Raw genomic sequence first — 26,738 nt, forward strand, 5'->3', positions numbered from 1 at the left:
CTCTGGAACCCATAAAGGAATCTGGCCAATTCAAGAAAGGATCCAAGATCTTATGGTGATACAAGTTGTGTGCAAGTTTGGTTGAAATCAAATCATAAATAAAGCTGCTATTGTGCAGACAAGGTCAAAATAGCTGATTTTGGCCCTTTCAGGGGCCATAACTCTGGAACCCATAATGGGATCTGGTCAGTTCAAGAAAGGAACCAAGATCTTATGGTGTTACAAGTTGTGTGCAAGTTTGGTTAAAATAAAATCATAAATGAAACCACTATCGTGCAGACAAGAAACTGTTGACGGACGGACGATGGACGAAGGGTGATCACAAAAGCTCACCTTGTCACTATATGACAGGACTGGTGAGCTAATAATAATATGAACAACAAGAGATCACAGAGTGATCTTGGCGCCCACCAATGTGCAATTTTTGAGTGTTCCAAATTTCAAGACTTACTGACTTGCTCAAGGTCAAATTTCATTTCCGTACACAACACTGTGCATGTGGTCCAAATTCGAAAGCTGTAGCTTGAGAAATGTGAAAGTAGTTCACTAGATCAATTTCAAGGACAAAGTTCTTTGTACACAAAACTATGCATGTGTATCAAGATTGAAGGCTGTAGTTTGAGAAATTTGGAAGTAGGTCACTAGGTCAATCTTAAGGTCAAAGTTTATTTCGATACACAAAACTATGCAAGTGGTCCAAATTTGAAGGCTGTAGCTTGAGAAATGTGAAAGTAGGTCACTAGGTCAAAATCAAGGTTAAATTACACTTCAGAACACAAATCTATGCATGTGGCCCAAATTTAAAGCCTGTAGCTTTAAAAATGTGAAAGTAGGTCACTAGGTTAATGTCAAGGTCAAAGTTTGTTTCGGTACACAATCCTATGCATGTGGTCTAAATTTGAAGCCTGTAGCTACAGAAATGTGAAAGTAGGTCACTAGGTCAATCTTAAGGTCAAAGTTCTTTTCGGTACACAAAACTATGCAAGTGGTCCAAATTTGAAGGCTGTAGCTCGAGAAATGTGAAAGTAAGTCACTAGGTCAAAATCAAGGTCAAATTTTATTTCAGAACACAGAACTATGCATGTAGTCCAAATTTGAAGCCTGTACATTTAAAAATGTGAAAGTAGGTCACTAGGTCAGTCTTCGTCGTAACTGGGTTGCCCGAAGTCCGGGACAAGTAGATCCTGTTTCGGGCAAGCCAAAGTTTTCAGGTGGTTGCCCGAACGGACAAGTGCTTTTCCCTTAATTTTCACAATAATTACAAAAAAGAATTTCATGAATCTGAAATGAACATCCTAAATACTAGCTTTCGTATATTTATGCATGAATTGATGACTTCACATTTGCAATATATAAAGTTGCTTTACAAAATTCAGAAATTACATCCCTATGACTGGAGTTTACCCGCGAATCGTAAAGATATCAAAACGTCATGCCAGTAATTTTCCATTCCTCGAGCACGTGCGACCTATCGTATCGCTGTTACTTTTGTTTATCGACACGTAAACAAACAAGAGGGCCATGAAGGCCCTGTATCGCTCACCTGACCTATTGACCTAAAGATCAACAAGATTAACATTCTGACCAAGTTTCATTAAGATATGGTCATAAATGTGGCCTCTAAAGTGTTAACTAGCTATTCATTTGATTTGACCCCGTGACCTAGTTTTTGACCCGACATGACCCAGATTCGAACTTGACCTAAAGATCATCAAGATTAACATTCTGACTAAGTTTCATGAAGATACAGTCATAAATGTGGCCTCTAGAGTGTTAACAAGCTTTTCCTTTGATATGACCTAGTGACCTAGTTTTTGACCCCATCTAACCCAGATTTAAACTTGACCTAAAGATCATCAAGATTAACATTCTGACCAAGTTTCATTAAGATATGGTCATAAATGTGGCCTCTACAGTGTTAACTAGCTTTTCCTTTGATTTGACCTGGTGACCTAGTTTTTGACCAGACATGACCAAGATTCAAATTTATCCTAAAGATCATCAAGATTAACATTCTGACTAAGTTTCGTGAAGATATAGTCATAAATATGGCCTCTAGAGTGTTAACAAGCTTTTCCTTTGATTTGACCTGGTGACCTAGTTTTTGATCCCACCTAACCCAGATTTGAACTTGAGCTATAGATCATCAAGATTAACATTTTGACCAAGTTTCATTAAGATAAGGTCATAAATGTGGCCTCTACAGTGTAAACTAGCTTTTCCTTTGATTTGACCTGGTGACCTAGTTTTTTACCCTACATGACCCAGATTCAAATTGGACCTTAAGATCATCAATATTAACATTCTGACCAAGTTTCATGAAGATACAGTCATAAATGCGGCCTCTACAGTGTTAACAAGCTTTTCCTTAGATTTGACCTGGTGACCTAGTTTTTGACCCCAGATAACCCAATATCGAACACGTCCAAGATTTTATTAAGGGTAACATTCTGACCAAGTTTCATTAAGATCGGGCCAAAAATGTGACCTCTAGAGTGTTAACAAGCTTTTCCTTTGATTTGACCTGGTGACCTAGTTTCTGATCCCAGATGACCCAATATCAAATTCGTCCCACATTTTATTGAGGGTAACATTCTGACCAAGTTTCATTAAGATTGGGCCAAAATTGTGACCTCTACAGTGTTAACAAGCTTTTCCTTTGATTTGATTCGGTGACCTAGTTTTTGATCCCAGATGACCCAATATCGAACTCGTCCAAGATTTTATTGAGGGTAACATTCTGACCAAGTTTCATTAAGATTGGGCCAAAATTGTGACCTCTACAGTGTTAACAAGCTTTTCCTTTGATTTGACCTGGTGACCTAGTTTTTGACCCCAGATGACCCGATATCGAACTCGTCCAAGATTTTATTAAAGGGTAACATTCTGACCAAGTTTCATTAAGATTGGGCCAAAAATATGACCTCTAGAGTGTTAACAGTCAAATTGTTGACGACGGACGGACGACGGACACAGGGCGATCACTAAAGCTCACCTTTGAGCACTTCGTGCTCAGGTGAGCTAAAAACGCGTGTAGTGCTTTCATTTTTTACTATAATCGCTTCAAATTTTCAACACCGCTTGAGAAGTAAAACAGTTTGAATTCTATAACAATTTTAATAAGATATCGACAGAAATGTAGGCAAAATTCTATAAAAATGATCGTTTCATACAATTATTTGTAAAATTTCAAACAGCGCGATCTTAATTATTTATTTGTTTCTAAAAGTAAATAAATAATACATACTATGGTCATAAAATTCAGACTTTTGACAAGAAAGTACAAAAAACAGAATTAAAAAATCTTAAATAATGAAAAAGCGGCAGCAATTTAAATACATCGAGTAAAACGTTTTTTGGCAAACACATTTCTGCAAGTGCGGCAGAATAGGTTACGTGACCTCGTGAACGTAAATAAAAAATTGTTTTAAAATAAAGCAGTCTGATGTCGCTGTGGTTTTTAATAAATTTAATAAGTAAATGAATCTTGGTACATGTCTTTTTTGACTCCACACTATGTCAGATATTCTTTTCTAACAATAACGTAATTCCTTGAGGGCAAATAGGTCACAGAGTGTAACTACTATTTTAGTTTGACACATTTACCTGTCAGTTTATACCGGATATTGCACATTCGCTTTTAAAAAAATTAAAGAAGATACTTTTTTACTGATTTCTTCTCAGCATTAAAGAACCGAGACAGTGAAATGGCGCGAAAACATGACATAATGCCATGACAATCTCGGGCAACTATACCGCTTTGATCTCCACTTCAAATGCCATGATACCGACACACTTCTTTTAGCTCTTTGAGGGGGTTTTAATTGATGATGAAAACAAGGCCAATTACTTGTTTATCAACAGAATAATTACCGATAATTGTTAATGTTTTTTTTTTTCGCTTTAAACATGGGTGGGTTGATAATGATTATTGTGTCCATATTTTTTGGATACGTTGCCTTGGACTGTGATATTTACTTGATAATAATGATTCAACTTTTTTTGGCCATGCCACCAGAAACACAACAAATTTTTTTTTTTTTTTGGGATGGGGGGGGGGGGGGGGGGCGCCTAACCAGGCTGATCCATTATTGCAGTTAAATTTTAACAACTACACTATATTTTAAAGGCCCTGGATTAAAAAAGTAATTTTTAGAAGGGTAGTGTAAATTTGAACCCCACATCTGGCATATAACTAGATACTGGTATAGGTTTTACTTTTTTTCTACAGTTTTCTCCCATAATTTTTGTCTGCTAGTTACTTGAATTTTGCAACATGGTTATCCACTTATGTTGGCTTAGCCTGCCCATCAATAGTGTGGGTAGGTTAGTTGACTACCATTTAAATAACTGAATGTTGAATTAAGCATAAACCAAAATACATCATATTTATAAACAAAATGATTTCGGGCAAGTAAAAATGTTTTCGGGCAAGTGGTTTTCTTAACTTACTTGCCCGAAAGGACAAGTGCTGAAAAAAATTAAGGCGAAGACTGCTAGGTCAATGTAAAGGTCAAAGTTTGTTTCGGTACACAAAACTATGCATATGGTCCAAATTTGAAGGCTGTACCTTGAGAAATGTGAAAGTAGGTCACTAGGTCAAAATCAAGGTCAAATTTCATTTCGGAACACAAAACTATGCATGTGGTTCAAATTTGAAGCCTGTACCTTCAAAAATGTGAAAGTAGGTCACTAGGTCAATGTCAAGGTCAAAGTTTTTTCAGTGCACAAAACTATGCATGTGGTCTAAATTTGAAGGTTGTAGCTACAGAAATGTGAAAGCAGGTCACTAGGTCAAAATCAAGGTCAAATTTTATTTCGGAACACAGAACTATGCATGTGGTCCAAATTTGAAGCTTGTACCTTTAAAAATGTGAAAGTAGGTCACTAGGTCAATGTAAAGGTCAAAGTTTGTTTAGGTACACAAAACTACGCATGTGGTCCAAATTTGAAGGCTGTAGCTTGAGAAATGTGAAAGTAGGTCACTAGGTCAAAATCATGGTCAAATTTCATTTCGGAACACGAAACTATGCATGTGGTCCGAATTTGAAGCCTGTACCTTCAAAAATGTGAACGTAGGTCACTAGGTCAATGTCAAGGTCAAAGTTTTTTTCAGTGCACAAAACTATGCATGTGGTCCAAATTTGAAGGCTGTAGCTACAGAAATGTGAAAGTAGGTCATTAGGTCAAAATCAAGGTCAACTCATGTCAAGGTTCATCTTGCCACTCAAAACCATACATGTGGTCCAAATTTGAATGTTGTAGATTATTGACAAGAAGATTTTAAAAGCTTTTCCCTATATAAGTCTATATGAACCATGTGACTCCCAGGGCGGGGCCATATTTGACCCTAGGGGGATAACTTGAACAAACTTGGTAGAGAACCACTAGATGATGCTACATTACAAATGCCAAAGCCCTAGGCTTTGTGGTTTGGACAAGAAGATTTTCAAAGTTTTTCCCTATATAAGTCTATGTAAACCATGTGACCCTCGGGACGGGGCCATATTTGACCCTAGGGGGATAATTTGAACAATCTTAGTAGAAGACCACTAGATGATGTCACAAACAAAATATCAAAGCCCTAGGCCCTGTGGTTTTGAACAAGAGGTTTTTAAAAGTTTTTCCCTATATAAGTCTATATAAACCATGTGACCCCTGGGGCGGGGCCATATTAGACCCCAGGGAAATAATTTGAATCATCTTGGTAGAGGACCACTAGATGATGCTTCATACCAAATATCAAAGCCCTAGGCTCTGTGGTTTCGGACAAGAAGATTTTCAAAGTTTTTCCCTATATAAATCTATGTAAATTATAGAAATAAACAAAGGGCCATAACTCACTAAACAATTGTTGAACCAGTCTGATTTTCAGGGGGACACAACTAGGGTACCAATACATCATTCTGACAAACTTTGGTCAAAATCCCCCTGGTAGTTTCTGAAGAGATGCGATAACGAGAAATTGTTAACAGACGGACGGAAGGACGGACGGACTGACTGACGGACGGACTGACTGACGGACGGAAGGACGACGGACCATGGACGCAGAGTGATTTGAATAGCCCTACATTTGATGATGGTGGGCTAATAAACAGGAATATCATACGAACCTTAAAATAGTAGCAAGCAGTGTAACTAGTGCAAACTCGCAAGAGTATTTATTTGCAAAAGTTCGAAGAAAACATCATCAAATGAAAATGTACATGAAAATGCTTGGACAAATTAATGCGCGGCCATGAATTAGCACACATGCGACAGCGCTAAAAGCGCTGTTACTAGTACACCGCTAAAATAAGTAAGCCTACAGTACCCTGGAAGACTTAAATAACATTTAAAACCAATCTCATTAGATGCTGCTGATATAAATCCATTTACATAAAATAAAGGGAGGTAATTTATCATAAATTCAGTCAAATGTTATCTACCCTGATTGTCCGAGTCAATCTGATGGCACAAATGACATTTCAAATCAGTATCTTCATTGGTTACTGAGATACACCCAATTTAATTTGAAACAAAGGGAGGTAATTTGACAAAAAATCAGTCCATAGCTACGTACCCTGATTGCCTCAGTCCAACTAAAGACAATAATGAAATTTCAAATGAGTTCTATAAATATTTACCGAGATAAATCCATTTTTATTAAAATCAGGGGAGGTAATCATGCATTGGTATATGCATGTAAAAGATACAGAGTACAAGCCTTTACAACAATATATTAGTAAAGTATTCATATCTATAAATGTTCAATCAAGAGTTATCTAATATGACTATTTTTTACCATGGAAGACATAAATAAAGTTTCAAACCAATCTCATTAGGAGCTGCTAAGGTGTATTCATTTAGATAAAAAACAAAGGGAGGTAATTTGTCATAAATTCAGTCAATATGTATCTTCACTGATTGTCCAAGTTCATCTGTTGACATAAATGAAATTTCAGATCAGTATCTTCATTAGTTACGGAGATATACCCATTTTAATTTGAAATAAAGGGAGGTAATTTGACATAAAATCAGTCCATAGTTACCTAACCTGATTGTCTCAGTCCAACTAATGACAATAATGAAATTTCAAATAAGTCCTATAAGGACTTACTGATATAAATCCATTTTGATTACAATCTGGGGAGGTAATCAGATATAATATAACTCTGGAACCTACGACTGGATCTGACAGATTCGTCACGGAATCCAAGATTTGTTGTTGAAGATATTTTGGAAGTTTGCATCAAATCAAACCATAAATGAAGTTTCTATATGGCTGCAAAAGCCAAAATAGCAAATTTTGGCCCTTTAAGAGGCCATAACTCTGAAACCCATGATGGAATCTGGCCAGTTCAAAAAAGGAACCAAGATCTTATGGTGATACAAGTTGTGTGCAAGTCAGGGCCCTCTCTACATTTTGGGGGATTGGGGCCGAGGCCCTTAGAGGGGGGAATTTTGCGTCGTTTTCAAGGGAGGGGGGAATTCATTCTGGAGATATGACATCTGATCATAACCCCTTAAATTAAGGTCAATTGAGTATTACAGATATCAAACTAATGTGAATATATCTGAAGTATTGTACAGAACATAATCTATTGAAAACAGGCAACTTTTATTTTCTTTTATTAAATCAGTTAGGTGACATCCAATCGAGGTTCACATGTCGTCATTAACGGAAGCACTAGCAGTATCCACGGACATTGTCTCAGCAGCAGCCAGAGCAGGGCTTCCCTTCATCGTATCTACCTGATTGTGCATGTCTGGCCCTGATGAAACAGCGGTGTCCGTGACAGTAGTTTGTTTTTTGAGAGCATGCTGCTTAAAAAGCAAATCTATTTTTGCGCATTTCGCCCCAGTTGCATCTGTGATCTTTTTACTGTATGATGTGCATTATGCAACATTTTTTTTCAAAGGGAAGTAACTTTGCATACACGCATCCGGGGAACTGAAAAACGAGCGTATTATACGGATCAGTAAAACCAGGGGTTCCACTAGACCTGAAAACCCAAGAGTCCCGGGACCCTTGGGTCCAAATTTTGAAGGGTCCTTTTTCAAAATACAAGAGTCCTGCCCCAACACATCGATACAATTGACTATATTTTCTTATAAAGTAATACTACGTAATTAATAGCTACTACAACCAAGAACATGTTACAGCATAATAACAATTTCTGTTTCAGGTCATATAATCTCATATTGTAAATAAATTTTTATCAAATTCATTTTAATTTGATGAGGTTTTTCTTCAATATTTTTGTTTGTTAGCAGAAAAGTGCTAAAACACTCTGTAAAAATGTATCCAAAAACGTACTATCCGGATACTGGTACACTTTTGGAATGTCGTCTGAAATGTTGTTTTTTGCCAGTTACTTGGTCCACTAAGGTAAACCAGAGATAGTTCCTCAAATAATGATGCTACTTTTCATTAAAAATTGCATTGAAAGTCCAGTTTTTTTAGTGAATTTTGGAAAAATTGCATATGTCATCGGGTGTAATTAGAATCGTGAATGGACATTCTAAACTTATTTTTACTTTCCAAATTCATTTAAATTTGTGGATTTTCTCGTTGAAGTTAAGGTACAATCATTAAACAATGATCTAATTTAAAGTTTGCATGAAGAAATCTTGCAGGACACTTTTCACATGCTCGGTAATCAGCTGGTCTCTTAATTACGATAATTTAATAATTGGCGCCTTTTTTGACAGTATGCAGGCTCAATACGGGTAACGCTTTATCAATTAATGTTAACACTTCATTGATTCTCATTACCTATGTGCACTCGCCGTGACGTAACTTGCTGATAAAGAAAAATCAGCGTGGCATGTCCACAGGATAAAGGGCGGGAATTTAGCAGAAGATCAAAGGCAGGAGGGCATGACCGCGAGTGTTTATTTTTTATACACATGTTTATCATGGACATAGTTTTACTTTAGGAAATGACTGATAAGAGGAAGGATTATCAAAGGAAAATGTCTCCGGGTCCCAAGTGACGCACAGGCAATTATCATGCCGGGTCCTTTGAGCGTCTTTTGAAAATCTCCCGGACCGGGCTCCTAAGACTATCGGGTATCGATTTTTTTCTTGATTTTTTTTTTCTTTCGAGGGGGAATTTTTCTATACTTGGGGGGAAAAAAACATACTATTTCGAGGGGGGAATGGGGCCGAATATTGGCCCCAAAAATCGGCAAACGAGGGCCCTGCAAGTATAGTTAAAATCAGATCATAAATGAAGCTGCTATTGTGCGGACAAGGTCAAAATAGATAATTCTGGCCCTTTCAGGGGCCATAACTCTGGAACCTATTAAGGGATCTGGCCAGTTCAAGAAAGGAACTGAGATCTTATGGTGACACAAGTTTTGTGCAAGTTTGATTAAATTCAAATCATAAATGAAGCTTCTATTGTGCAGACAAGGGTAAAATAACTAATTCTGGCCCTTTCAGGGGCCATAACTCTGGAATCCATAATGGGATCTGGCCAGTTCAAGAAAGGAACAAAGATCTAATGGTGATACAAATTGTGTGCAAGTTTGGTAAAAATCAAATCATAAATAAAGCTGCTATTGTGCAGACAAGATCAAAACAGTTAATTCTGGCCCTTTCAGGGGCCATAACTCTGAAACCCATAATGGGATCTGGCCAGTTCAAGAAAGAAACAAGACCTTATGGTGATACAAGTTGTGTGCAAGTTTGGTTAAAATAAAATCATAAATGAAACCTCTATCGTGCAGACAAGAAATTGTTGATGGACGGACGAAGGGTGATCACAAAAGCTTACCTTGTCACTATGTGACTGGTGAGCTAAAAATAGCAAATTGGGCCATATCTCTGGAATCCTTGATGGGATCTGGCCAGTTTTCAAAAAGAACCAAGATATTATGCCAGTACAAGTTGTGTGCAAGTTTGATTAAAATTGATTACAAGAGGGCCATGATGGCCCTGCATCGCTCACCTGAGTACCATTGCTCAAAATGATATGATCGTTTCAAACCAATCTCATTAGGAGCTGCTAAGGTGTATATATTCATTTAGATAAAAAATAAAGGGAGGTAATTTGTCATAAATTCAGTCAATATGTATCTTCACTGATTGTCCATGTCCATCTGTTGACATAAATGAAATTTCAGATCAGTATCTTCATTAGTTATGCAGAAATACCCATTTTGATTTGAAATAAAGACAGGTTATTTGACATAAAATCAGCCCATAGTTATCTACCCTGATTGTCTCAGTCCAACTAATGACAATAATGAAATTTCAAATAAATCCTATAAGGACTTACTCACTGCCACTCAGATATAAATCCATTTTGATTACAATCAGGAGAGGTAATCAGATATAAAATAACTCAGGAACCTACGATTGGATCTGACAGATTTATCATGGAATCCAAGATTTATTGTTGTTGAAGATATTTTGGAAGTTTGTATCAAATAAAACCATAAATGAAGTCTCTATATGGCTGCAAAAGCCAAAATAGCAAATTTTGGACCTTTAAGGGGCCATAACTCTGGAACCCATGATGAAATCTGGCCAGTTCAAGAAAGGAACCAATATCTTGTGGTGATACAAGTTGTGTGCAAGTTTGGTTAAAATCATATCATAAATGAAGCTGCTATTGGGCAGACAAGGTCAAACTAGCTAATTTTGGCCCTTTCAGGGGCCATAACTCTGGAACCCATTATGGGATCTGGCCAGTTCAAGAAAGGAACCGAGATCTTATGGTGACACAAGTTTTTTGCAAGTCTGATTAAATTCAAATCATTAATGAAGCTGCTATTGTGCAGACAAGGTCAAAATAGCTAAATTTGGCCCTTTCAGGGGCCATCACTCTAGAACCCATGATGGAATCTGGCCAGTTCAAGAAAAGAACCAAGATCTTATGGTAATACAAGTTGTGTGCAAGTTTGGTTAAAATAAAATCATAAATGAAGCTGCTATTGTGCAGACAAGGTCAAAATAGCTAATTCTGGCCCTTTCAGGGGCCATAACTCTGGAACCCATGATGGAATCTGGCCAGTTTAAAAAAGGAATCAAGATCTTATGGTGATACAAGTTGTGTGTAAGTTTGGTAAAAATCAAATCATAAATAAAGCTGCTATTGTGCAGACAAGGTCAAAATAGCTAATTTTGGCCCTTTCAGGGGCCATAACTCTGGAACCCATAATGGGATCTGGCCAGTTCAAGAAAGGAACCGAGATCTTATGGTGATACAAGTTGTGTGCAAGTTTGGTTAAAATAAAATCATAAATGAAACCACTATCGTGCAGACAAGAACTTGTTGACGGACGCACAGACGACGGACGACGGACGAAGGGTGATCACAAAAGCTCACCTTGTCACTATGTGACAGGTGAGCTAACAAAAACAGAATTTAAAAACAAGAGGGTCATGATGACCCTGGATCGCTCACCCGAGTAATATGAGCTACATGTTTCAAATGTCAAACTGATGATTTTTAGAAATTTTTTGGAAGATTTTCCAATGTACAATCAAGTAACCCCTGGGGCGGGGCCAATTTTACCCCGGGGGTCATGATTTGAACAAAGTTTGTAGAAGTCTACTAGGTAATGTTACATATCAAATATCTAAGATCTAGGCCTTCTGGTTTATTTTTAGCAAATTTATGAAGATTTCCCTATGTACAATCAAGTAATCCCTGGGCCTGGGTCAATTTGACCCTGGGGGGTCAAGATTTGAACAAATTTTGTAGAGGTCCACTAGGCAATGCTACTTTTGACATATCTAAGATCTAGGCCTTCTGGTTTATTTTTAGAAAATTTTTGAAGATTTTCCTATGTAAAATCAAGAGATTCCGGGGGCGGGGCCAATTTTACCCCGGGGGTCATGATTTGAAAAAAGTTTGTAGAAGTCTACTAGGCAATGTTACATACCAAACATCTAAGCTCTAGGCCTTCTGGTTTATTTTTAGAAAATTTTAAAGATTTTTCTATGTACAATCAAGTAACCCCTGGGGCTGGGTCAATTTGATCTGGGGGGTCAAGATTCGAACAAATTTTGTAGAGATCCACTAGGCAATGCTACATGTCAAATATCTAAGCTCTAGGCCTTCTGGTTTATTTTTAGAAAATTTGAAGATTTTTCTATGTTCAATCAAGTAACCCCATGGGGCGGGGTCAATTTGCACCCGGGGGTCATGATTTGAACAAATTTTGTAGAAGTCTACTAGGCAATGCCACATGTCAATTATCCAAGATCTAGGCCTTCTGGTTTATTTTTAGAAAAATTTTGAAGATTTTCTATGTAAAATCAAGTGACCCCTGGGGCGGGGTCAATTTTGACCCCGGGGGTCATGATTTGAACAAATTTTGTAGAGGTCCACTAGGCAATGCTACATGTCAAATATCTAAGCTCTAGGCCTTCTGGTTTATTTTTAGAAAATTTGAAGATTTTTCTATGTTCAATCAAGTAACCCCATGGGGCGGGGTCAATTTGCACCCAGGGGTCATGATTTGAACAAATTTTGTAGAAGTCTACTAGGCAATGCAACATGTCAATTATCCAAGATCTAGGCCTTCTGGTTTATTTTTAGAAAAATTTTGAAGATTTTCTATGTAAAATCAAGTGACCCCTGGGGCGGGGTCAATTTTGACCCCGGGGGTCATGATTTGAACAAATTTTGTAGAGGTCCACTAGGCAATGCTACATGTCAAATATCTAAGCTCTAGGCCTTCTGGTTTATTTTTAGGAAATTTTGAAGATTTTTCTATGTACAATCAAGTAACCCCATGGGGTGGGGTCAATTTGACCCCGGAGGTCAAGATTTGCATAATTTTGTAGAGGTCCACTAGGCAATGCTACATGTGAAATACCTAAGCTCTAGGCCTTCTGGTTTATATTTAGAAAAATTTTGAAGATTTTCCTATGTAAAATCAAGTGACCCCTGGGGTGGGGTCAATTTTGACCCCAGGGGTCATGATTTGAATAAATTTTGTAGAGGTCCACTAGGCAATGCTACATGTCAAATATCTAAGCTCTAGGCCTTCTGGTTTATTTTTTAAATTTTTTTAAAGATTTTCCTATAGAAATCTATGTAAAATCATGTGACCACTGGGGCGGGGTCAATTTTGACCCCGGGGTCATGATTTGAACACTTTAGTAGAGGTCCACTAGGCAATGCTACATGTCAAATATCTAAGCTCTAGGGCTTCCGGTTTTTGAGAAGAAGATTTTTTAAGATTTTCCTATGTAAAATCAAGTGACCCCTGGGGCGGGGTCATGATTTGAACAAAATTGGTAGAGGTCCACTAGGCAAATGCTTCACACAAAATATCTAAGCTCTAAGGCTTCTGGTTTTTGAGAAGAAGATTTTTAAAGTTTTTCCTTGGCAACCAGAGTTCTGCATGGAATTCAATTCTTTGAACAATTTTTGTAGAGCTTCACCCAAGGAACATTCCTGTGAAGCTTGGATGAAATTGGCCTAGCGGTTTAAGAGGAGCTGTCGTTTAAAGTAAAAGTTTACGGACGACGGACAACGGACGACGGATGCCAGACAACGAACGACGGATGCCAGACGACGGATGCCGGACGGTGAGTGATCAGAATAGCTCACCCAGAGCCTTTGGCTCTGGTGAGCTAAAAATCACAATTTTACACAAAATCTTGAAATGATGAATGAAATTCATCTTATATATGATCTTTAATTTAAAATCGTACATTAGTCTGCATCTGTTCTGTTTATTTTCTTCATTTTGCACATTTATGCTGCATTTTCAAATTTTAGCGAGCAGGTGTAGTTAAATGACGATTGACATACATTTTCACAACAGCCAGTCAGAATGGTTTTGTAATCTAGAACGGAACTTCACCAGGGAAGTTCAAGCAAGTTTTTTGTGTAACGTTTAAATAACTATAAACTACGCATTGTTTTTCTAAGATCAGAATGATGTATTGAAGAAATGTGACCAGTACACAATCGAAGATAAATTACCACTTGTTTGATATCCATAGTACACATTTACCGAACTGCACGTTTTAGGTATGAAATGCGCCATTGAAACGGGTTAGTATATTTTCCCCTTCATGACCATGGTTCTTATAGAATACCTAGGGGTAAGGTATAACAAGTCAGAGACATTTTCTTTCTGTTCTGGTGCCAGTGAGATCACTCACCTGAATTACACTGCTTGCTTGAACAGTTTTGGAAAACAAGAGGGTCATTGACCCTAAAGCTCTCACCTGTGTACAAGGCTGCATGTGTGTTTGTACAGAGTTAGGTTTCTTCTATGTTAGCCTATATTATATACAGTCATGTCACACACATTTTTGAACCTAGGGCAATAATTTGAACAATTACAGTAGACATTACAATTACAGTTTCATACAAGAAGATTTCCTAAGTTTCTACTATACACATGAAGGGAAAAGTGACCACGCCCTCTGGCGGCCATGTTTTTTGACAAAACAAAATAATTTGAACAACCTCGGTAGAGGGTCACACAAGGACCAATTGTGTGAAATTATTTTAAAATCGGGCCAGCAGTTCCATACAAGAAGACTTTAAATTTCCACTATATACATATAGGGAAAAGTGATCACACGTATCTCCTGGCGGCCATGTTTTTTGAAGAATCTGTTTAATTTGAACAATCTTGGTAGAAGCTGATATTTGCGTGAAATTTTGTGAACCATTTCTGTGAAATTATTTCAAAATCGCACCACCGGTTTAGGAGGAGATGTCATTTGAAGATTTTTCTTTTTTTAGCTCTGGCGGGCCCCATGTGCAACCAAACAACTTTGGTAGAGGACCATCCAAGGAACATCCATGCCAAGTTTCATCAAAATCCATTCAGTGGTTTTAGAGATGTCTTTGAAACACAACTGTTGATGACGGACGGACAGACACACGCCGGACAACAGACACAGCTTGATCTCAATTGCTCACCATGAGCATTGCTCAGGTGAGCTAAAATTCATGCAAGAAAATGTCTGTGAAATTATTATGAAATAGTATATTTGTACAATCTTCATAAAGGGCCAGCAGTTTCTGACAATGAGATTTTTTAAGGTTCCACTATATAAATATAGGGAAAAGTGGTAGACATGTTACTCACAAATCAGAATTATCTGAACAATCTTCATAAAGGGTCACCGAAGAAACATTTGTGTAAAATTATTAAACAAGAGGGTCATGATGACCCTGGATCGCTCACCTGAGTAATATGAGCTACATGTTTCAAATGTCAAACTGATGATAAAATATTAAGAAAGTCAGTAGGTCATTGTCAATGAAATTCAGTTTTACGATTTGTGTGCAAAACTGTGTAAGTCATCAATATTTCAAGGCTGTATCTTAAAATACAAGAAAGTAGGTCAGTAGGTCAAGGTCACGATCAAGTGACATCATATTACTTGGGGTCATCAGGTAATTATAATTAAATAGTCTTGGAAATAGGATCAGATGATTTTTTAAGCATTTTTCCTATATAACTCACATAATAACTAAGTTACCCCAGAGCGGGGCCTCTTTTAACCCCAGGGGCATAATTTGAACAATTTTGGTAGAGGACTACTAGACAATGCATCATACCAAATATCAAAAGCCTAGGTCGTATGGTTTCTGACAAGATTTTTAAAGTGTCTATATAAAACTTGGGACCCCCAGGGCAGGGCCTCTTTTCACCCCAGGGTACAATTTATATAATTTTGGTTGAGGACCATAAGACAATGCTACAAACCAAATATCAAAGGTCTAAGTGTTGTGGTTTCAGACAAGAAGATTTTTAAACTTTTTTTCCTATAAAAGTCTATGTAAAACTTGCGACACCCGGGGTGGGGCCACATTTGACCCTAGGGGGATAATTTGAACAATCTTGGTAGAGGAACACTAGATGATGCTACATACCAAATATCAAAGCCCTAGGCCATGTGGTTTTGTACAAGAAGATTTTCAAAGTTTTCCCTATATAAGTCTATATAAACCATGTGACCCCTGGGCGGGGCCATATTTGACCCTAGGGGGATAATTTGAACAATCTTGGTAGAGGACTACTAGATGATGCTACATACCAAATATCAAAGCACTAGGCCATATGGTTTTGTACAAGAAGATTTTCAAAGTTTTCCCTATATAAGTCTATATAAACCATGTGACCCCTGGGGCGGGGCCATATTTGACCCTAGGGAAATAATTTGAACAATCTTGGTAGAGGGTCACACAAGGACCATTTGTGTAAAATTATTTATTTTAAAACCAGGCTAGCAATTTCACAGAAGAAAATTTTTAAAGTTTACACTAAATACATGTAGGGAAAAGTGACCACGCCCTATGGCAGCCATATTTTTTGACGAATCAGAATAATTTGGAAAATCTTGGTAGAGGGTGACATAAGGACCATTTGTGTGTAACTAGGTGATGCTTTTGTAGAAAAGCTCATGTCTACCCCAGTGCATAGTCGTAATAAGCAAGAAGTCAATAGGGGACAGGAGTGAAAGTCAAAGAGACACTGATAGTTGGCTGCAGTAGGGATCATCTACCTTGCATGTCCAATCATCCTATGAAGTTTCAACATTCTGGGTCAGGTGGTTCTCAAGTTATTGATCTGAAACTGTTTTCCATGTTCATGCCCCTGTGGCCTTGACCTTTGATCGAGGGACCCAAAAATCAATAGGGGTCATCTACTCTGCATATCCAATCATCCTATGAAGTTTCAACATTCTGGGTCAAGTGCTTCTCAAGTAATTGATTGGAAGGGTTTTTCCATGTTCAGGTCCCTTTGACCTTGACCTTAGCTCAAGTGACCCCAAAAACGATAAGGGGCATCTAATCTGTAAGTACTATCATCCTACGAAGTTTGAAGGTTCTGGTTCAAATGATTCTCAAGTTATTGATTGAAAACCATTTTCCATGTTCTGGTCCCTGTGACTTTGACCTTTGATCAAATGACCCAAACAAGAGCTGTCACAGGAGACTATTGGCTCAGGTGAGCTAAAAAAGGGGGATACCTCATAAAATACAGTCACAGTTATGGTCCTTGTGTCAAATGATGTAGGTGATGAAAAAAGGGGGATACCTCATAAAATACAGTCACAGTTATGGTCCTTGTGTCAAATGATGTAGGTGATGATGATGAACGATTATTTTAAGTTTGAATCAAATCCCTTCTGAAATAACAAAGATATAGTGAAAATGCATCAAAATTAACATAAAATTTTAAGTAACAAGAGGGCCATGAAGGCCCTGTATTGCTCACCTGACCTATTGACCTAAAGATCATAAAGATTAACATTCTGACCAAGTTTCATTAAGATATGGTCATAAATGTGGCCTCTCAAGTGTTAACTAGCTTTTCCTTTGATTAGAACCCGGTGACCTAGTTTTTGACTCGACATGACCCAGATTCGAACTTGACCTAAAGATCATCAAGTTAAACATTATGACTAAGTTTCATGAAGATAAATTCATAAATGTAGCCTCAAGAGTGTTAACAAGATTTTCCTTTGATTTGACCTAGTGACCTAGTTTTTGGCCCCACCTGCCCCATTTTTGAATTTGACCTATAGATCATCAAGATTAACATTCTGACCAATTTTCATTAAGATATGGTCATAAATGTGGCCTCTCAAGTGGTAACTAGCTTTTCCTTTGATTTGACCCGGTGACCTAGTTTTTGACCCGACATGACCCAGATTCGAACTTGACCTAAAGATCATCAAATTTAACATTCTGACCAAGTTATATTAAGATATGGTCATAAAGGTGGCCTCTACAGCTTTTCCTTTGATTTGACCTGGTGACCTAGTTTTTGATCCTACATGATACAGATTCAAACTGGACCTTGAGATCATCAAGATTAATATTCTGATCAAGTCTCATGAAGACACAGTCATAAATGTGGCCTCTACAGTGTTTACAAGCTTTTCCTTTGATCTGACATGGTGACCTAGTTTTTGACCCCAGATGACCCAATATCGAACTGGTCCAAGACTTTACTGAGGATAACACTCTGACCAAGTTTCATTAAGATTGGGCCAAAATTGTGACCTCTAGAGTGTTAACAAGCTTTTCCTTTGATTTGACTTGGTGACCTAGTTTTTGATCCCAGATGACCCAATATCAAACTCATCCAAGATTTTATTAAGGATAACATTCTGACCAAGTTTCATTAAGATTGGGCCAAAAATGTGACCTCTAGTGTTAACAGTCAAATTGTTGACGACTGACGACAGACACAGGGCGATCACAAAAGCTCACCTTTGAGCACTTTGTGCTCAGGTGAGCTAAAAAGGGGGCATAATTCATGAAAAATTGGTGCCAGAGTTACGAACCTTGTGATGATGTGGAACAACTATCTTAAGTTTGAATCAAATCCGTTCAGTAATGACTGAGATAAAGTGAAAGTGCACAAAAGTTTCATCAAAATCCATTCAGTGGTTTTGGAGATGTTGGTTAAACACGATGGCGACGACGGACAGATGCATGACGGACACAGCGTGATCAGAATAGCTCACCATGAGCACTTTGTGCTCAGTGAGCTAAAAACTTTAACCAATGCTGACACCGGGGTGAGTAGTATAGCTCTCCATATTCTTTAAATAGTCAAGCTAAAAACTATTAACATATTAATACTTACAACAAGGGTAATGTCCCAGAGTTTTCCTATTCCCATGTTGATCCCTTTGTATAGTTCTACTGGAACTTGGATATTTACAAGGCAGTGGTCATTTACATCAAATACTTTTTGAGCTAGGCGCGTCACAAGGTGAAAATGTGCATTTTTTACTATTTCAGAGGCCGTAACCCTGGAAATAGGGGGCTGAGCCAGACGAAAAATGGAAGGTGCAAAAGTTCATATCATGATAAAGACTCATGCAAGGTTTCATCAATTCATATGAAATACTTTATGAGCTAAATGAAAAATAGGAGGTAAAAATAGGAGGTACGCAAGTTCATATTATGATAAAGATTGATGCAAGGTTTCAATTTATATGAAATACTTTTTGAGCTATGTGCGTCACAAGGTGAAAATATGCATTTTTTACTATTTCATTATTTTAAAATCGGGCTAGCAGTTTCACAGAAGAAGATTTTTAATGTTTCCACTAAATACATATATTTTTCTAACAGACTGTCTTTATACAAAATGGCTGAAGCTATGTCGGTTAAAGCGAAAAAAGTTCTGATATATATTTTTAATTCTCTACAAAATTTGCAATGTTTACCTTATAAAACGTTCTTTAAAATATTTGATACAAAAGTTGCGGCTGTGTTACTATATGGTTCAGAACTATGGGGACTAAAACATATGCAATGTGTCGAATCAATACAGGTATATGCGTGCAAACGCTTTCTTAAAGTGAACAGAAGTGCATGTAACGATGCTGTTCTTGAGGATGTTGGTAGGTTCCCCATGTATATATACTCAGCTAAACGTTGTATCAAATACTGGATGCGTTTGCTAACTTTGCCTAGAAACAGATATATCAAACTGTGCTATGAAATGCTTTTATGTTATGGTTGAAGGTCAGTAATTCAAATCCTTCTTTGTTTCATATAAAAAACGACAACTTCAGGTCGTCTTGACGTATCTTTAGAGAACATCACTTTTGTCTACACCTATTTTTCATGAAAGTTCTATCACAAATTAACGAAAAAATAAAAAGAAAATAGGGGGTTATGTAGTTCCTAGTGAAATGCCAGTCAGTTGTGGTCTGCTACCCTAAAAATGGCGCATATTTGCTCTCGTCCGCGCAGTAAACACCTACTTCCAGTTTCAATCTGCAAAACTTGCCATGTGGGGTGTATGAACATGAAAACCGTCTCATTTCATGCAGAATGTATTCTAGTAGTGAAAAATGGTGATTAAAGCACTCGTTCTACACAAATTTGCGCAAAAAATGGGAAAATTAGGATCTATTTATTATGGACTTCTTTCGATACAACACGGAAGCACATTTTCGACCGAATTACTGACCTTATTCCTATATGCTAATTTAGGTTATATAAATTGGGTTACAGATGTAAAACAATATTTATATACTAACGGATTTGGATATATTTCGGAACGCCAAGAAGTCGCTAACCCACGCTATTTTCTGTTTCAATTTGAACAAAGGTTGAAAGACCAATATGTTCAAAACTGGAGGACTAGATGCAATGAAAGTAGTAAACTTTGTCACTATATACATTTAAAACCTATGTACAATGTTGAGAAGTATGTTACTGTTGTAGATATAGCAAAATTCCGATCCTGTATGGCAAATTTTCGACGTTCTTCACATAATCTCATGATTGAACAAGAGGACCATGATGGTCCTGAATTGCTCACCTCTTCCCACATGATCCAGTTTTTAGTATGACGTCGTTTTTTCTATTATTTGACATAGTGACCTAGTTTTTGAGCTCATGTGACCCAGTTTTGAACTTGACCTAGATATTATCAAGATAAAAATTCTGACCAATTTTCATGAAGATCCATTGAAAAATATGGTCTCTAGTGAGGTCACAAGGTTTTTCTATTATTTGACCTATTGACCTAGTTTTTTAAGGCACGTGACCCAGTTTCAAACTTGACCTAGATATCATCAAGGTGAACATTCTGACCAATTTTCATGAAGATCCATTCAAGGGTATGGCCTCTAGAGAGGTCACAAGGTTTTTCTATTTCAAGACCTACTGACCCAGTTTTTGATCGCAGTTGACCCAGTTTCAAACTTGGCCTAGATATCATCAAGATAAACATTCAGACAAACTTTCATACAGATCCCATGAAAAATATGGCCTCTAGAGAGGTCACAACGTTTCTTCATTATTTGTCCTACTGACCTACTTTTTGATGGCACGTGACCCACTTTTGAACTTGACCTAGATATCATCAAGATGAACATTCTGACCAATTTTTATGGAGATCCATTCACAAGTATGGCCTCTAGAGAGGTCACAAGGTTTTTCTATTTTTAGACCTACTGACCTAGTTTTTGACCGCACATGACCCTGTTTCGAACTTGATCTAGATATCATCAAGATGAACATTCAGACCAACTTTCATGAAGATCCATTAAAAAATATGGCCTTTAGAGAGGTCACAAGGTTTTTCTATTATTTGACCTACTGACCTAGTTTTTGATGGCACGTGACCCACTTTCGAACTTGACCTAGATATCATCAAGATGAACATTCAAACCAACTTTCATACAGATCCCATGGAAAATATGGCCTCTAGAGAGGCCACAAGGTTTTTCTATTATTTGACCTACTGACCTAGTTTTTGAAGGCACGTGACCCACTTTCGAACTTGACTTAGATATCATCAAGGTGAACATTCTGACCAATTTTCATGAAGATTTCATGTAATATATGGCCTCTAGAGAGGTCACAAGGTTTTTCTATTTTTAGACCTACTGACCTAGTTTTTGACCGCACGTGACCCAGTTTCGAACTTGACCTAGATATCATCAAGATGAACATTCAGACCAACTTTCATACAGATCCCATGAAAAATATGGCCTTTAGAGAGGTCACAAGGTTTTTCTATTATTTGACCTACTGACCTAGTTTTTGACGGCACGTGACCCAGTTTCGAACTTGACCTAGATATCATCAAGGTGAACGTTCTGACCAATTTTCATGAAGATCTTGTGAAATATATGGCCTCTAGAAAGGTCACAAGGTTTTTCTATTTTTAGATCTACTGACCTAGTTTTTGACCGCACGTGACCCAGTTTCGAACTTGACCTAGATATCATCAAAGTGAACGACCTGACCAATTTTCATGAAGATCTAGTGAAAAATATGGCCTCTAGAGAGGTCACAAGGTTTTTCTATTTTTAGACCTCCTGACCTAGTTTTTGATGACACATGACCCAGTTTCGAACTTGACCTAAATATCATCAAGGTGAACATTCTGACCAATTTTCATGAAGATTTTGTGAAATATATGGCCTCTAGAGAGGTCACAAGGTTTTTCTATTTTTAGACCTACTGACCTAGTTTTTGATCGCACGTGATCCAGTTTCGAACTTGACCTAGATATCATCAAGGTGAACATTCTGACCAATTTTCATGAAGATCCATTGAAAATTATGGCCTCTAGAGAGGTCACAAGGTTTTTCTATTTTTAGACCTACTGACCTAGTTTTTGATGGCACGTGACCCAGTTTCGAACTTGACCTAGAATTTACCAAGATGAACATTCTGACCCATTTTCATAAAGATCCCATGAAAAATGTGACCTCTAGAGATGTCACAAGGAAAAGTTTACGGACGCACGGTCGCACGGATGCACGCACGGACGACGGACACCGCACGATCACAAAAGCTCACCTTGTCACTTTGTGACAGGTGAGCTAAAAAGGTTGACATATTGGTTTAGATAGAGAACATCGTGACTGTCCATATTGTGAAGCTGTTATTGAAGACGAATTTCATTTTGTACTTATATGTCCTTTGTATTCAAATATTCGGTCATTATACATTCCATACCACTTTGTTAACAATGCTAAAATACAAAAATTTTATGACCTAATGTCAAAAGAAAGTGATGAAATTATTAGAAACCTAGCAATGTATATATATCATGCTTTTAAAGAAAGAAGTTGGCTAATTTCAGACTTTACTTGAACATGTATTTGGTAACAGGTACAAAATATACTGATATGTGTTTACTGTACAATACTAATTGACAAGTACCTTATAATATTATTATGTAAATGTAAATGACCTTTGCTTCACACATGTAATTAGATGTTATATGTTCTGTATTTCTCTTGTGTATGGGCCGGAGGCCTTATTATGCAATAAAGAATGAATATTCAAGAATATAGAGAAAAGTGACCACGTCCTCTGGCAGCCATGTTTTTTGACTAATCAGAATAATTTGAACAATCTTGGTAGAGGGTTGTGTGAAATTATTTCAAAATCGAACCATTGGTTTAGGAGGAGATAATTTTTTTATTTTTAGCTCTGGCGGCCAATATGTGCAACCAAGGGGAACCGTTTGAACAACTTTGGTAGAAGACCATCCAAGGAATATCCATGCCAAGTTTCATTAAAATCCATTCAGTGGTGTTGGAGATGTTGTTTAAACACAATTGTTGACGACGGACGGACACAGCGTGATCACAATAGCTCACCATGAGCACTTTGTGCTCAGTGAGCTAAAAACTTTAACCAATGCTGACACCGGGGCGAGTAGTATAGCTCTCCATATTCTTTGAATAGTCAAGCTAAAAACTATTAACATATTAATACTTACAACAAGGGTAATGTCCCTGAGTTTTCCTATTCCCATGTTGATCCCTTTGTATGGTTCTACTGGAACTTTGATATTTACAAGGTAGTAGTCATGGTGAATACTGCCCAGTTCAAAAAATGACAGCAAGTCACATTCATAAGCATATCCATTTTCTTTCTAAAATTACAAAAAAATGTTACATTAAATAATATTACCAAATGATAATGTGATGTGTACAAAACATAACTACTACATATTCATTAATTAACACCATCCCCTTAATAAATGACAAACCCCTTATCCCCACACCATCAGTGTATTTTCCAACCAGAGTTCCACAAAGGGGGCAATATGCGCCCGCAGTACTACATTAGAGGGTGTGTGGGGGCGAGGGGAGATGTAATGTGACAGAGGGTGAGGGATTGTGGGGTTTGGTATGGCAGCAGTGATGGAATACTAAGAATGATTATTTAAAATCCGACCACTCGTTTAGGAGGAAGTCGTTTGAAGATTTTCTATTCTTAGCTCTGGTGGCCGCTATGTGCAACTAAGCAGAACCATCTGAACAACTTTCAAAGAAGACCCCATAGGAACAGTCAGGCCATTTAGTGGTTTTTGAAAAGATGTCGTTTAAAGAAATTGTTGATGACGGATGGACGACCGGAAGGACAGATGCTTGGACAACTGCCATGTGTTCAGATGAGCTAAAACGTGTAAAGAATTCTTTCTTTTTTTTTTTTTTTTGGGGGGGGGGGGGGGGGGGGGGGGGGGGGTTGAGGAGGGGGAGACAGGAGGCTCAGTAGTGCAGGGTCGGAGAAAGTGCACTGCTGCACTCCTCAAATCACCTCATCACCATGTAACTGTAAAGTCAATATCTTGAATAGTGCTGAATAGTGCTCTGGACAAACAAGAGATCACAGAGTGATCTTGGTGCCCACTATTGAGCAAATTTTTTAATGTTCCAAATTTCAAGACAAGCTCAAGGTCAATGTTTGTTTGTTTGCTTGTTTTGGGTTTAACGCCGTTTTTCAACAGTATTTCAGTCATGTAACGGCGGGCAGTTAACCTTACCAGTATTCCTGGATTCTGTACTAGTACAAACCTGTTCTCCGCAAGTAACTGCCAACTTCCCTACAGGAATCAGAGGTGGAGGACTAAAGATTTCAGACATAATGTCGTTTATCAAACAGTCACAGAGAACATATGCCCGCCCGAGGATCGAACTCGCGACCCCGAGATCCGTAGACCAACGCTCTTACCTACTGAGCTAAGCGGGCGGGCTAGCTCAAGGTCAAAATTCATTTCGGTACACAACACTGTGCATGTGGTCCACGCTTGTGGTCCAAATTTGAAAGCTGTAGGTCACTAGATCAATTTCAGGTCAAAATTAAGGTCAAAATTCATTTCGGTACACAATACTGTGCATGTGGTCCATGCATGTGGTCCAAATTTGAAAGCTGTAGGTCACTAGATCAATTTCAAGGTCAAAGTTCATTTTGGTATACAAAACTGTGCATGTGCTTCAAATTTGGAGGCTGTAGCTTGAGAAATGTGAAAGTAGGTACAGTAGAAACTCCGAAAACGGACCCTCCAAAAACCAGAATCCTCTGAAAATCATCCGATTTTCAAAGTCCAAGTTTTTCCCTTATAAGTACAGTTAAACAAGAGGACCATGATGGTCCTGAATCGCTCACCTGTCCCAACATGACCCAGTTTTGAACTGAGTATGACGTCGTTTTTTTTTCTATTATTTGACATAGTGACCTAGTTTTTGAGCTCATGTGACCCAGTTTTGAACTTGACCTAGATATCATAAAGATGAACATTCAGACCAACCTTCATTCAGATCCCATGAAAAATATGGCCTCCAGAGAGGTCACAAGGTTTTTTCATTATTTGACCTACTGACCTAGTTATTAAGGGCATGTGACCCAGTTTCAAACTTGACCTAGATATCATCAAGGTGAACATTCTGACCAATTTTCATGAAGATCCATTCAAAAGTATGGCCTCTAGACAGGTCACAAGGTTTTTCTATTTTTAGACCTAATGACCTAGTTTTTGACCGCAGCTGACCCAGTTTCAAACTTGACCTAGATATCATCAAGATGAACATTCAGACCAACTTTCATACAGATCCCATGAAAAATATAGCCTCTAGAGAGGTCACAAGGTTTTTCTATTATTTGACCTACTGACCTAGTTTTTGAAGGCACATGACCCAGTTTCGAACTTGACCTAGATATCATCAAGGTGAATATTCAGACCAATTTTCATGAAGATCTTGTGAAAAATATGGCCTCTAGAGAGGTCACAAGGTTTTTCTATTTTTAGACCTACTGACCTACTTTTTAATCACAGTTGAACCAGTTTCGAACTTGGCCTAGATATCATCAAGGTGAACACTCAGACCAACCTTCATACAGATCCCATGAAAAATATGGCCTCTAGAGAGGTCACAAGGTTTTTTTATTATTTGACCTACTGACCTAGTTATTGATGGCACGTGACCCAGTTTCGAACCTGACCTAGATATCATCAAGGTGAACATTCTGACCAATTTTCATGAAGATCCATTCAAAAGTATGACCTCTAGAGAGGTCACAAGGTTTTTCTATTTTACGACCTAATGACCTAGTTTTTGACCGCAGCTGACCCAGTTTCGAACTTGACCTAGATATCATCAAGATGAACATTCAGACCAACTTTCATACAGATCCCTTGAAAAACATGGCCTCTAGAGAGGTCACAAGGTTTTTCTATTATTTGTCCTACTGACCTAGTTTTTGATGGCACGTGACCCAGTTTCAAACTTGACCTAGATATCATCAAGGTAAACATTCTGACCAATTTTCATGAAAAACTTGTGTAAAATATGGCCTCTAGAGAGGTCACAATGTTTTTCTATTTTTAGACCTACTGACCTAGTTTTTGAACGCACGTGACCCAGTTTCGAACTTGACCTAGATATCTTCAAGATGAACATTCAGACCAACTTTCATAAAGATCCCATGAAAAATGTGACCTCTAGAGAGGTCACAAGCAAAAGTTTACGCACGGACGGACGGACGCACGGACGGACGACGGACGCTGCGCGATCACAAAAGCTCACACTGTCACTTTGTGACATGTGAGCTAAAAAGCACTCTGAATACCGGAAACTCTAAATTCTGAAAACTGGACGGTTTTTCATAGCCAAAAAGAAATATTGTACATAAAAAATCCTCTGAAAACTGGACAGCAAGTGTCAAAACTTATGTGTAAATCACTTTGAATTGATTTTAAAAACATAATCTCAAGCAGGTGACAATTTTTGTTTACCAACTAACAATCACAAATGTTACCTAAGTAGGTGTGAAAAACATTTGTCTGTGTGTTTGTATTTTGTATATAGCTATAAAAGATAAGTTTATAAAGTACAAAACATTTTAATATAATAAGGAGAAATTAAATTGATCTATTAATGTATACGTGATTTTTCATACATCTTTTTTTTAATATGAAAAAGTTCTTATTCTTATTAATTATTATTGGTATTGGTATTAATTATTAAATATTGA

At 37.7% G+C, this 26,738-nt stretch overlaps 1 protein-coding gene across 1 annotated transcript in view; it reads right to left on the minus strand.

Moving 5' to 3' along the window:
* LOC123535926 (protein wntless-like) overlaps positions 1 to 26,738 on the minus strand; it is a 216,688-nt gene that overhangs the window by 139,081 nt on the left and 50,869 nt on the right. Inside the window, exon 5 of the mRNA XM_053529210.1 lies at positions 23,200 to 23,355. Coding sequence (XP_053385185.1) covers positions 23,200 to 23,355 — 156 coding nt within the window. The remainder of the gene's footprint in view (positions 1 to 23,199; positions 23,356 to 26,738) is intronic.

This window comes from Mercenaria mercenaria, chromosome 17, assembly GCF_021730395.1.
Source record: "Mercenaria mercenaria strain notata chromosome 17, MADL_Memer_1, whole genome shotgun sequence".
Classification (NCBI taxonomy): Eukaryota; Metazoa; Mollusca; class Bivalvia; order Venerida; family Veneridae; genus Mercenaria; species Mercenaria mercenaria.